General features: G+C 43.4%; 1 protein-coding gene across 17 annotated transcripts in view; it reads right to left on the minus strand.

Moving 5' to 3' along the window:
• Window positions 1–13,086, minus strand: part of PTPRM (protein tyrosine phosphatase receptor type M) — a 607,519-nt gene extending 594,433 nt beyond the window's left edge. For 16 of the 17 annotated variants that reach the window (XM_020793481.3, XM_072999598.2, XM_072999597.2 and 13 more), the window contains exon 1: window positions 11,574–11,807. In XM_020793481.3, the coding sequence (XP_020649140.2) occupies window positions 11,574–11,646 (73 nt within the window). In that variant the 5' untranslated portion in view covers window positions 11,647–11,807. Of the gene's footprint in view, window positions 1–11,573; window positions 11,808–12,889 lie in introns of those variants that run through there. The other variant, XM_072999591.2, reaches the window with a different exon arrangement.
• Between the last annotated feature and the right edge of the window lie 374 nt (window positions 13,087–13,460).

Consider the following 13,460-nt stretch of genomic DNA (forward strand, 5'->3'; position numbering starts at 1 on the left):
CATTATAGGAAGCAGCTTTGAACTTGAAAAATATAATGTAGAGTTGCATAACAGCAGCTATTCTTATCCTCCCATGATGGCTGCCTGCTGCTACTGTCAAACTCATGCTGTGACCATGTTCATTTCAAGCCCATCAAAACAATCTGAAAGTACTAAAAAATACCTGATCATTTTTACAGGACTGCAGCCAAAATGGAGTCCAATGGGTTCATGATCCAACTTTTCAGGGTTATTCAGCATGGAATGGAATTTGATTGCGATAAGGGAGTTGTCATTTTCCGAAGATTGCATGACTTTAAAATTGTATTTGGAAGAATCCAGCCACCTTCATGGCAACATTGGCTTAAAAGAGGACTACTTAAGAGAGACCAATCTCTCAGCCATTATCACTTTCCCACTTCTGTGATTGTTCTAAAGCTTTACCACTATGATCACAACTTTGCTGGTGTGTGCGTGTTCATTTATTTTTTCCTCTTTCAGAACTGGCACAGGAGGCAGAAGGTGTTCAATGCCCCCTGACCTCTAACAACAAAACTGCATTTAAACATATTCCCAAACTCCACACCTGCTTTTTGGTAGGGCTGTAACTTCACCCATAAGAGGGATTAACTTTTCACACTCAGGAAACACTGATTTCCAAGACCCAAAGACCATTTATCCACTGTGCCTTCATTTTTCAAAATTCATTTTCAGTTTACTGGCCCTAACTAAATTCATTACCACATTCAGGTTCCAGATCATCAAAGGTACAAAAAACATTCCAAACCTAAAAATCAACAAACCCTAAGGCCATAACAGGCAAAATCCAAAGAAACAAAACAAAACAAAAAGAAAGATTAAAACATGTGTCACCTTAAAGATCAACTATTATATTTTAATGTAAGCTTTCGCAGACACGTCTGACAATGTGGATGTGTCCACGAAAGCTTACATTAAAATATAATAGTTAGTCATTAAGGTGCCACTTTTTTGTTTTTATTTTGGGTGTTTTTCTTTTGGATTTTGCCTGATACACTTGCACAGGCTAACACAGCTACCTCTTCTAAAACCTTAAGACCAGTATCCTATCGAGCTTCCTCTGACTGAGAAATCCAACCAGTGTAAGTAACACAGGATTGCATTACTCAGACAAGTATTGCTGTTGTGCAAACGGAGATCTCAATGAAGAAAATCCACTATCTGCTTGTACAATGGGATTGTTGTGCAAGCGACTTGATCCCAAATTAGTTGGCTGCTGAGATCTTCCAGTCAGTGGAGGATCAATAGATAATGACCTCTGGTTGCCGTTCTATAGACCTTAACCAGGGAATAAGCACTATTTAAGACACTGGGGTTCCATCATCATCTGCTGACTGTGTCATGGGGCCTAGAAACAGATTGGGATTGTAGTGGAGACAAAAGGAAAAGCCCCCTCATCCCTATACCAAGTTCCGAAGCCAGTCCTGTGGGTAGAAAGGTCATACACCTTCAACTAACTTTAAAAAAAAATCAATCTCATCGTCATTAGTTGCTTCATATTACCATCATATCCAAATTGTGTGATTTTAAGGTCATATCAACCTTACAAACCTAGCCGCCCCGAGTAGACATTGTCTAGAGGGGCGGGGTAAAAATCCAATAAATAAATAAATAAATAAATAAATTACACATACATCCTCTGATGAAGAGGAACTTTCAGCCCACGCTGTTGTCTCTAAAGATGGTCAAGTATTACAGAAAAGGTTGGAGCAAGTTTGGAAAAGGGGGAAGAAGAGTATTGGGCTTTGGTTTAAAATTCATCTTCACTTCACAGCTACCAGTCGCTTCTCACCTATCTCAGTTAGATTTCTCTTTGCCTCCCGATACAAAAACTGTGGGCTCAGATTCCAGAGTTCATTTTGGAAACCTACAGAAGTTAGCTTGGATTAATATATATTATTTATTTCTATGTACATGCACAGCTCAACTTATTAAATCCACCCCAGCACTGCTTCCACATTTGGTGTCTCTCCCTTGACAACAAAGACAGAAGTAGGAGTAAGGGACCTCCAGAAAAGCCTTTTCAGAAATGTCACTGAATATTAATTGTACCCATTTCCCCTTCTTAACAATATCTTCTAAAATTACAGGTGCCATCAAATACAGATCAGCTTCTCCTGTCCTCCATCTGCTTCCCCAACACAAAGCAACTAAACTAGGCGAAACATAAACCCTGACCACATAATAACTGAGGAGGCCATGAATTGAAAATTTTTGCAAAATTTGACAATACAGACAGCTGGGAGATACACTAGAGCAGCACTCATAAGATAAACAATTAAGGAAATAACAGCCTCCTGTGGAGCTATACAGAGCCTGACAACAAGTAGGAAATGAGTATTTAACAGCTTTATTAGAAATGCACATGCACTGCCATAGCAAATTACATTTAATCCCAATCACATTACAGCAACGTGCAACAGTTCAGGAAGAGCATTTTAAATGTCACTCTTGTATATGTAGAAGATTCTATAATGCATTATAGATTTCTACCAAATAGAAATAAGCCAAAAAAATCATTGCCAAACTTCAACATGGGGTTCAGCAGCTTAGCTAAATTATAGTTTACAATACAGTATTTATGAATTAATGTGATATCAACATACGGCTGACCCCACCAGTTCAAATACTGTATTGTCTTCCAGATAATATCATCTTTAACCTTAGCGATGTAAGCAAAATTCCCACCACAAGCACCCTGCTGTGGGGCATATGAATAAGAAGAGTAAATAAGTTGTATCCGTTTTTTAATTGCTGCCTAAGCTAAACACAAATACACTATACAGTATTTTTAAATCTTATGATAGTAATACCAAGAACTATCACAACACAAGCTATGACAAGCTATGAATTTGTCCTGAGAGAAAGCATTTCCTTCTCTCCTTTAGAAATATTACTGGTATCACTCTTTATTGAAAATATTTTTAGACATGTAGAAAATATGTTTGGTTCACTTCCGCCAGCAACACACAAGCTGCTGAATCGTTTTCATTCCAACCCACAGAGATGACAGCTACTACAATTGCATAAACCTACTTCTAAAGAAAGGGTAAAAGACTGTTTGTCAGTTTCATCAGATTGCTCTGAACATCTTTTCCCAAAGCCCCCACACTCCCACTGAAATTACAAATACAGTTCTGGAATTCTCGATTAATGCCATTGGACCAGACACAGTGCTGCTTAATTAGCAAAGGGTTATTGTGGGTGTGATAATACCGGATACTGTTTTCTAACGTTCCAGTCTCTGCTGACTAACTGCCTTTTACTTTTTAATGCATTCCAAACACTCTTTTCATCCCACATTCGTGCAACATTCTTGTTTATGTGTGTGTTTGTGTGTGTGTGTGTGTGTGTGCGCATATGCATGCACACTTCTTCAAGTTTCAATGCACAGTACCAGAGATGAAAAATTTAATTCCTAGCATATTTAAAGGCAGCCACAGGGGGGAACAAACAACACTCCTACAATTCTGCAGCTGAGTTCCAAAGATATAGTTCTGGTATACCTAAGAGTCATTTGTACCCAGTGGAATTCTTGACTTTTCTTCTGGCAGAAGAAAGCCTCTCATATTATACCACAAACTGCTTTTCTGAAAACCTCCTCTTTCAAAAATAGTTTCAGCACAGGCCTGCTGCTACTGGAGAAACACCAGCTCAAAGCCCCTCTAGGGAAACAAAACTAAGCCCCAGCAGTCTTGGCCCTAATGTTTTGTCTCACAGGTGAAAATAAGGCAATAGCAATTCCACACTTTAGTGGCTTTGTTTACATACAGACTGCTTTCAAACAAAATACATTTTGCCAGAATTATATTATTATTATTTTTATTTTCTTGGTACTTTATTGGCTCATTGAAACACACATACCGGCATACAAACGCACAACTATTTTTATCAGTAATTATCTCATTTTTAAAAGACATGAACAATGTACAGGACTTAAATATGAACAGCAAATAAATAAATTATTACACAGGCTTCCATGGGCTCTGTTCTTTGTGGTTTATTTTCCTTCCAGTATGGTACACAACTCACATTCCATCAAGCTTTTAAATCACTCCAAATGCTTCAAATACCTTTTCATGTCTCTAGCTCAAAATGTGCCAAGTTCAGTAAACCCAGCACACAATCCTGGCTTACGAACATGGATTTAGAGATGCAGCTACACCTAGTGATCAGCAAGGGATCACAGCAAACAAAATTCTGTAACTGAAAGACGGAAAATCTCAACTAATAATGGAGGCACATGTGAAAGCAAATATAAAACAGCAAAATGCCTAAGTAACATGGATTATCATGGAGAACAAAAGTGTTGTTGTACTTTACTAAAACAGACATTTATTCTGAAAAACTACTAATGAATCAAAAGGAACACACTGGAAAGTTGTGAAACGCAATACCTGTTAGAAAACAGTTTACTTTCACATTCACTTGTTTAACCAAACAAGTAAATAAAGCAATACATTTAGCATCAGATAGCATCATATAGTGCATCATGCCATCGTTGTTCAAGTAAGTGGTCAGAATCTAGGGAGCCAATTTAGGCTCATGTATGCCCAGAGAAAGTTAACCTTTCTTCTGTTTTGAGTAGAAAATACATAATAGTTTTTAAATGCTCCCCTTGGCTACATAAAGGTCCCCATAGAGCAGTATGACAAACTGGTTGTACAAGTGTGATTCTTTTAAATCATGGGCCAAGATTTTTTTAAAAATTTTTTAACTGTGAATAGATCCTGGTATCTAACAAGAATTAGACATCTGTCCTTATTTTCTGGTTGACCAATCACAAAATACTAATAAAACAACAACAACAACAACAACAACAACAACAACAACAACAACAACAACAACAACAACAACAACAACAACAACATTTACAAGCTACGGAAGGTGTGAAAAGTTCCTGCTGTGACAATCAGTATCTCCTCCACTAATATTAACTGGCTCCATTGTACAGTTTGGCCCTCTAGCAAGAGCACCACTAAATGCAGTGGTTTCTGAAACAAACTACAGAAGCTAGTATTTTAGAAGGTCAGCCCAGTTAAACTAGTCTATCTCAGTTTAGTTCCAAAAGGAAAGCCATCTGCATATACGGTACATCACAATGGACTGGAACATTTTCTCAGCCAAAGAATACAGAAAGGGGGGCATTCATTTTTCCTTTCAGCCCCTGCTGAAGTTTACAAAATGTTCACCCTTTATTTGATAACTATACTAAAAATTCTCTCTCTGCAATTGTCAATCCAACAGATTATATCAGTATTAAATACATTAAAAATATTTTTTCCCTTTGGTTATTTCAAGACACTGTAATTTTTCTTGTAGCATCTGTTAACTAAACTGTGAGACGAAAGATAGGAGTTCTTCAGTATAATTACATCCTTGTTATACAGTGCAGGGTATACTTTTCTATATTATCATAATAACTGTTATTTTAATCAGTGACTGAACAGAAAACTTTAATTTTTTAATAAGTAAGACAAGACAAGTCGGATATGGTTTCAGCACTAAAATCATACTATACGAACAATAACAGACAAGAAACAGACAAAATATAGGGGAAACAGAAACAAAAATGCTGTTATGTGAAATGTTCCCATCCAATGTCCAGGGATGGGCTATACAAGCACTTCCCAAAAACTGAACAAGGATAATCCAATATTTGGTGTTGTTGGCTTTGACAATTAGCGTCACCCATCTGGAATGAGAGGGAATGGAATCTAAACTCTTATCTACCAAAAAAAAAAACACCTGGGAAGTATCACTTTTTTTGAAGCACAGCTTCCAGAATATCACAGCCACCATGCTGACAGGGGCATTTTGGGATAATTTTTCCTATCCCATGATTCATGGTTCTGCTGAACTCTACACTGGTAGAACGTTCATGCATAAACGTGTACACACAACAGCCCAAGACTCAGGGAGATCTTCAGAATGTAACCTAACTGGCTTTGTCAAGGTTCCATCTACTTCAAGAGATAATCTAAACAAACTAAAAGAAGGTGCACAAATTTATGCTTACTCTACAGCAGCAAGATATAACATGCACATGTGAACTGGTCATCACAAACCTAACATGATGAAGAGAGATGCCACAGTTCCTCAGTATCAATGCTTTGCAGTGGGATCAACAGATGCATCAAACACACTAAGTGCAAAAAATACAGCAAGGCATATGAATGTGTATCTAGCGCAGGCAATACTTTTTTCCACAGCATGAAGATTGGGACCATCAGTTGGACTAGTTCCCTCAACACAGCAGCCAGTTTATGCCCTTCAATGCCTGATCACCACAACAGGGACATTCCTAGACACACCTAGACCCAATGTTCAAACATAAACTGACATGAGTACGCTCCACAGGCTGTGATATAAAACTTGTACCATTTGTGTCTGTCTGCTCTGGACTCTATCAAAAAGTTCATGTCATACTCTGGGAACTCAGACTCATACTCTGTCGGGTTGATTCGGGTTGCTGGGTTCTCATGTTTAGAAAGCAAACCAACATTTAGATACAGTCTCGTCTCCCCTGGAATTCTTGCGCCAGCTGACATGGTCTTAGTATTACAGAATGGTTTTAAGAACATCTTACCTTCTTTATAAGACTGCAACAGAGATGTTAAGATTTCTATGCATAGCATTTCCTGATCACAGATATGTATACATATACATTCAGGAGATATAAATGTATGAAAGAGTACTTTTTAGCAGCCATACCTTTCTTGACAAGCATCTATGCAATGATATTGCCACACTCCCTCTAACAGTAGTGTTCTCCCCTAACTGGGACCCAATGTGGTGCGTGACAAAGTTAAAATATAAACGTATATGATCATTACAACTTTTAAAACTAGTTTGGTTTTAAATAAATGATTACTATAGGTTATAAAAATAATCTTTCAAAGTATGTAAGTAATTCCTATTTCCTACCCACTCCCCCAAATACAAGAAATGAAACAGCAAGAGCAAATGAATGAACATCAAAAGATATTAAAGGCGATTCCACCAGACCATCAAATACAAAGGAATCAATTCCTTTCATTTTACACTCTTTCACATATTATTACACATAATTACAAGAAGTCCACAAACCTAACATGGACAGCAGATATAAAATTTGGATCTCAGGCACTGTGCAAGCAAACAGAGCAAAACCTCAAGAGCAATCTAGCCAACAAAGTTAGAGTGCAAAAACAAAATACCAACAGGTGTCAATGATTTTTTTCAAAATTTTTATATTAGTTGGCACACAAGTTCTGTCACTTTGTATGGCACAAGGTAACTGTGCAGTATAATAACAGGTCTTTCTAGCTATGAGATAGGTAAAGGTAAAGGTTTCCCTTGACATTTAGTCTGCTCATGTTCGCTTCTAGGAGGCGGTGCTCATCCCCGTTTCCAAGCCGTAGAGCCAGTATTTGTCCATAGACAGTTTCCGTGGTCACGTGGCCAGTGCGACCAGACACGGAACGCCATCACCTCCCCACTGAGGTGGTACCTATTTATCTACTTGCAATTTTTATATGCTTTTGAACTGCTAGGTTGGCAGGAGCTGGGACAAGCGACGGGAGCTCACTCCGTCGCGTGGATTCGATGTTATGACTGCTGGTCTTCCAACCTTGCAGCACAGAGGCTTCTGCTGTTTAACGTGCAGCGCCACCACATGAGATAGGTTTCTGTTATTATAAAAATCACCTCATTCTTGGAATATGTCTGGTATTGTATATCAGAACCAACTACGGTGATAGTGACACATAGGCTTTTAAAGTAAATGGGTAGTGTGAGGTTGAGGACAGTGACACAGCCAACCCTGTCACTGTCCCACCCTCCCGAGGTCCAGCAGAATATCATGCAGCAAGTTCCTGGGTGGGTCTGGAAGAAGCTATGGTGTCATATGACCACCAAGGGAAGTAGAATCCACAGTGGATGTGGAGGACCAAAGCATTGGGAAGAGTCTGGTGGAATGGTATATGTATACGGTATAAAGAAAACACATGGACCAAGGTTTTAGTTCAGTTGAGGGTTCCTCACAAAGAAACTATGAGACACCTCACCCCTTAAACCCCTGTATAAATGGTCATACTGAGAGGAGAATGAAAGGAGGGAAAGGTGACCTAAGGAACCTCTACGAAAGGATCTAAAGGAGGAAGTGAAACCTGTCACAAGAGAGAGGAAAACGGACTCCCTCGATAGGACTGCCAAAGGCCAAAAGAATTCAAGGATCAGAAGAGGTGTGATGCCTGAGGGATTACAAGCTTACCTACCATGGTTTTCAATGGCAAAATCCCAACCTAAAATCCTAGACTGGCACATTAACCAGGGACAAAAGTAAGATTGTAGGGAATCATAAAGAAACTAGACCAAGTTGATTGAGTGTTCTTCTGTTTGGGGCAATCATGAAATTGTTATCATTGATCCCCTTGATCCAAGTTTAATATACCCTTGCTCAACTAGAAACTCTCATACCTCGTCTATGGAGTCTATGATGGAAGAAAGATTTCCTTCAGATCCCAGGGGATCAGGTGGAGATTACAAGTACGTAGCTTTCCCAGTTCCGTATCCCCAGTGAGCTTCCATGGCTGAGCAGGCCTTCTGAGTCCTAGTCGGTCATTCTATCCACTACAGTGGACCCTTGACTTACAGACGGCTTGACTTACAGACTTTTTGAGTTACAGACTTCTCTGGCCGCAAAATTTAGGTTTGACTTGCAGCCTGAGAATTGACTTACAGACCAGAAAAAAACCAAAATGGAACAAAAACGGCCTGTTACGGGATTAATCGGTTTTCAATGCACTGTAGGTCAATGGAGACTTGACTTACAGACTTTTTGACTTGAGAACCGCCTTCCAATACAGATTAAGTTCTCAAGTCAAGACCCCCCTGTATTCCACACTGGGTATCATATGATAAATAATTCTATTTTTAAAAAAGAGGCATTACCAAAAGAAAAACCACACTGTTTTCAAATTCCATTACACATCTCTTGGATGCTCACTATATAGTACTTGGTATTTGATAAAATATCAAGACCTTTTTTATATACAAAACTCAACACGTAGGGTTCCATCAGTGGCATCCTGCTGTAGTTTCTCTCTTACTTGAACAAAATCTTTTTTGAAATAGTTTTGTCTATATCGGATAAGTCACTACAAAAAAATTAATCAAAAGATAATGTACAGCAGAAGTTTCGTTGCACTTTTCAATATCTCTGCCTATCATCTTATTCAATGGTTATCGTTAAAGAAAGATGTCCAAATTACAGTAAATGCAAAACCAGAGCTCATTAACAATACTGGGATTCCAGACATACTGCAATCTCATAGGAATAAAGGTTTATTTTAATGTGTTTAGGCTGGTTTGTATTTGTTACACTTTAAATAAATATTTCTAGAGCTATTGGCCTGTATTAGTACTGCAGAAGACCTTGGTCCTTTTATTAAATATTATATTCTTTTTCCAATGTTTTAATGGGGGGAAAAAGATTATCCAAGGAAAACACGCAAAATATAACAGTGGAAATTTCTAATAAAAATTGAGTCTAAAGTGTAAAGCTTTGAAACTGCAGATGTGTTCTTGCCAACTTTGCAGTCTGTAATCTGAAAAACAGATTGCTTGGTTTTATTATGACATTAAATACTGGCCTTGTTTGAAAGGGCAGTTTCATCTGCACAGCTGAAGTTATGCACTGATGTTGCTGTGTCCACTATCAACATAGCAAACACTATGAGCCTACCATAACCGCAGTGGCTACCTCAAGATGTATTTTTTTGGTTTACGCAACCAAACTGAAATTACAATTTTCCTCTCTGTACTTTGAAATGATATCAGCAAAACTGTATGTATAAGTACTGTGGTATCTGAACAACGAAAGATATCATAGAATACTCAGGTTTTTCATAACTAACAATATTGTAAATAAAGTTTCATTGAGCGTAAGCTCAATGAAACCAGAGAAACAAGCTGTGGAGATCTTTCCTGAGTGTTAGATTTCATGAGAAGGCAAACCTCTGGAAAGCCTCTTTCCTAATGAATCCTTTGACTTATCTATAAACGTAGAAGAGAATGTTGAGAAAACACAGGCAGCTTTTATACACAAAGTCCCTGGAACATTCCATTAATGCAGAATGTGTTGGGGGGGGGAGAGAATCATCAACAGTGGGTTTTTTTTCAAGCCCACAATTTAGTCAGATAAGGGTGCTGCAGCTGAGGTTGCTGCTGCACAGAAGTGCTACTTAATGCACAAAACACCAAGTATCCAGCAGCACAGATAACCAAGAGAGTCGTACTTCCTGAGCAACGCAAACAGAACATGGAACCCAGATGTCTCCAATTTCTACCACTGGTTTTTATAGTTCCTGAGGAAAAACAAAACAAGGCAAACTGAAGTTACTCATTCCTTCCAACTATGTCAACGAAATGTTTCGCAACCCAGTTTGAGACCAAAATTAGGAGGCTGGGAATCGCAATTACACACACACACACACAAACATCATGACCTTCCCATTCCACTACATATAACAGAAAAGAACTAGGGGAGAAGAGACACAGCAGGAAGCTAAAGCAAAAGGCTGCCAGGTAGATTTTCTTTTGTTTTAGAAGTTATGTCTGGATGATCACCACTGTCACTAGTTGGCAGATGTTAAAACCCAAAGGAAACAGAGCACACATCCACTGCTTCCCCTTTGTTGTCCCGAAATTGTGATGATTAAGGCCTTTCTGTTTTTTTATGCTGATGAATGATGGGGAGTATGTTTCCCTCTACCCAACTCTGAAAGACACAGAGACTCTGAAAGTCCCTTTTTTGCATCCTGCCCCCAACTGCTGTCACAGCATAAATTTCAAAGAGGGTTTTCAGCCCAGCCCAGTGGATCAACCTTGACTCTACAAAAAACTGAAGGGGAAATGAGGTGGTCTCTCTCTCTCTCACACACACACACACACACACAAACACACACACACACACACCACTCCCTCTGAGAGGCCCACTCTGACAGTCGCGTGCCAGGACGCTGCTTAGCAAAGCAAACTCCCTCTGCTTGCTTGCTTGCTTGCTTGCTTGCTTGCCCGCCTCCCAGCCCGCCAGCCTTGCCTAGCCAGAGCGTCCCTAGCTGGAAAGAGGGGCATTTCAAAGCTGTGCAACCTACCCGCGGCTGCCCAACAGCCACCCGCCAGCCGCCAACTTGCAAAAAGTTTTGCTAGGGTTTGGATTTCAAGTCAACCACCCTATATAGACACAGCTATCTAACGCGAGCCTCCTGCCTAAGTGGTTTTTCTCTGCATCCCCGGGGTTGAGCGAGTCGTGCCAGATCGTGTTCCAGCCTTCCTTCCGCCTCTTCAGCACTTTTGCACCAACTAACGGGATCCCTCTCGCGGCCCCTTGAACTCCCCCCCCCCCGTTCCAAGCGTCTATTTTCGTGGAGCGCCCCCCCCCACCGCCGCCAAGGCACGAAGCAGCTCCAAAGGAGAAGCAGGGGAAAATTAAGTCCCAATACACACGACGTCGCTCAACGGGGCCAAACGATACAATTCACCATAAAGGGGGCAGTTCCCGGACTTCTTACCTGTGAAGGTCTCTGCTCCGGCCCCCAGGAAAAGTCCAGCCAAAGTCAGGAGGCAAGTTGCAACTTTCCCCATAGTTCCTTCTTCCGAAGAAAAGCCCCCCTCCGGGCCTCCCAGGTAAGAGGGAGGGGAGGCTAGGGCGACCCCTCAGCCCCCCTCCGTGGTCCCTTTTGGCTGGCAGCGAGGGACTTTTTTTTTTAATAAAGAAAGTGGGGGGGGTCTCCGAAAGCACCTCCGTCTCCTCCTCCCGCCTGGCCGCCCCGCACGTCGGATCAAGGCGCTCCCTGTTGCGCCCGCGGTTCGTTCCTCGAGCCCCGCCGTTCCAGGCGCCCGACCGAGCGCAGCAACTCTCGCCTCGCTCTCTCGTCCCCGCACTGGCTCGCGGTCCCCCCGGCAGGCAGGCAGAGGAGCGAGCAGGGAGGCAGCCGAAAGCGAGCGGGCGGGCGCCAAGTCACGCCCAGCGGTCGGCGACGCCGGCTTTCCCCCGCTAGAGGGCGAGTGGCGTCGAAAACTCAACTCAACACCCCCCCCCTCCCTCCCTCCGCCGCCAGCTTGCTTTGGATGCTCGGTCGGAAAAAGGCACCGTTAGCTGCGCCGGGAGACGGGGGGTGGTGGCGGCGGAGAGCGCGCCGGGGATGAGGGGAAAGGGCAGGCAGACTGGCGGGCGGGGGCTGGTGAGAAGACTGGCGCGACCAAACCGGGAGAGGAAGCGTCCAGCGCAACGGAGGGGACGCGGGACCTCAGTCAAGCAAGAGCACACACACACACACCCTTGTTCCCCCTGAGGAGCCCGCCCTGAAAGCCGCGTGCCAGGAGGTCGCTCAGCAAAGCACCCGCGCGCTCTCTCTCCCTGCCCGCCAAGCCTGGCTCTGGCGAGAAAGAAGCGCGTGTCTGAGCCGGGGAGCCTCCCCGCTGCCGACCTCCAGCTGCCGGCCAGCCGTCAACTTGGAGAAAGTTTTGTGAGGGCTGGGATGTACAGCCAGCCCCCTCCCTCGAGGACTTTTATAGCGAAACCGGCTAGCTCAAGGGCATTTCCCAGCCGTGCCAGATTTTGCCCAAGCCCTCCCGGCCCGTTTCAGGACTTCCGCGACAGGCAGCCCACCTGGCGACCCTCCCTCTCGCTGCGCCTTGAACTCCCCTTCGCCTGTCCAAGCCTCCTTTCCTGCCCAGGCGCTGAACAGCTCCGAAGGTCTGTGTGTGTGTGGGGGGGGGGAATTAAGTCTCAAGCCCCAAAGGCAACGCGTCCCGGAAGAAACCTTTCCTACGACCCATAGACGAAGGGGCCAAATTGTACAGCGGGGAGGGGGCGGCGCCTTACCTGTGAAGGGCTCCGCTCTGGTCACCAGGAGCAGGCCAGCCAAAGTCAGGAGGCAAGTTGCAACTTTCCCCATAGTTCCTTCCTCCAGAGGGGGGGGAAAAACCGTTCCGGGCCTCCCAGGTAAGAGGGAGGGGAGGTGAAGGCAGCACCTCAGCCTCCCTCCGTGGTCCTTTCTGGACGGCGGCGAGCGCCCGTTTTGTGTTGAGAAGGGACCCCCGAAGCACGTCCGTGCCCTCAGTGCCGGCGGCTCCAGGGAAAGAGAACTCGAGAGAAAGCCCGCGCTGCCTGTTGCGCCCGTCTTCCTCCGGGACAGCCCTCGGCGAGCGTCTGGCCCTCTTCGCGAAGCCCACTCTTCCTCTCGGCTCCAGCGCCTCGCCGCCGCCGCCTCGCCGTTCCCCCCCCCCGCCCCGGCAGGCAGCCGAAAGCAAGCGGCCAAGTCACGCCCAGCGCCTACAACGCCGTCTTTCCCCGGCCAGGAGGGCGGGTGGCGTCAAAAGCTGCACCCCCGCCAGCCGCTTGCCTGACCGCTGGGGCGGAAGGCGCCGCTTGCCTTCTCGGCGAGGGAAAGCTA

Source organism: Pogona vitticeps, chromosome 4 (assembly GCF_051106095.1).
Source record: "Pogona vitticeps strain Pit_001003342236 chromosome 4, PviZW2.1, whole genome shotgun sequence".
Classification (NCBI taxonomy): domain Eukaryota; kingdom Metazoa; phylum Chordata; class Lepidosauria; order Squamata; family Agamidae; genus Pogona; species Pogona vitticeps.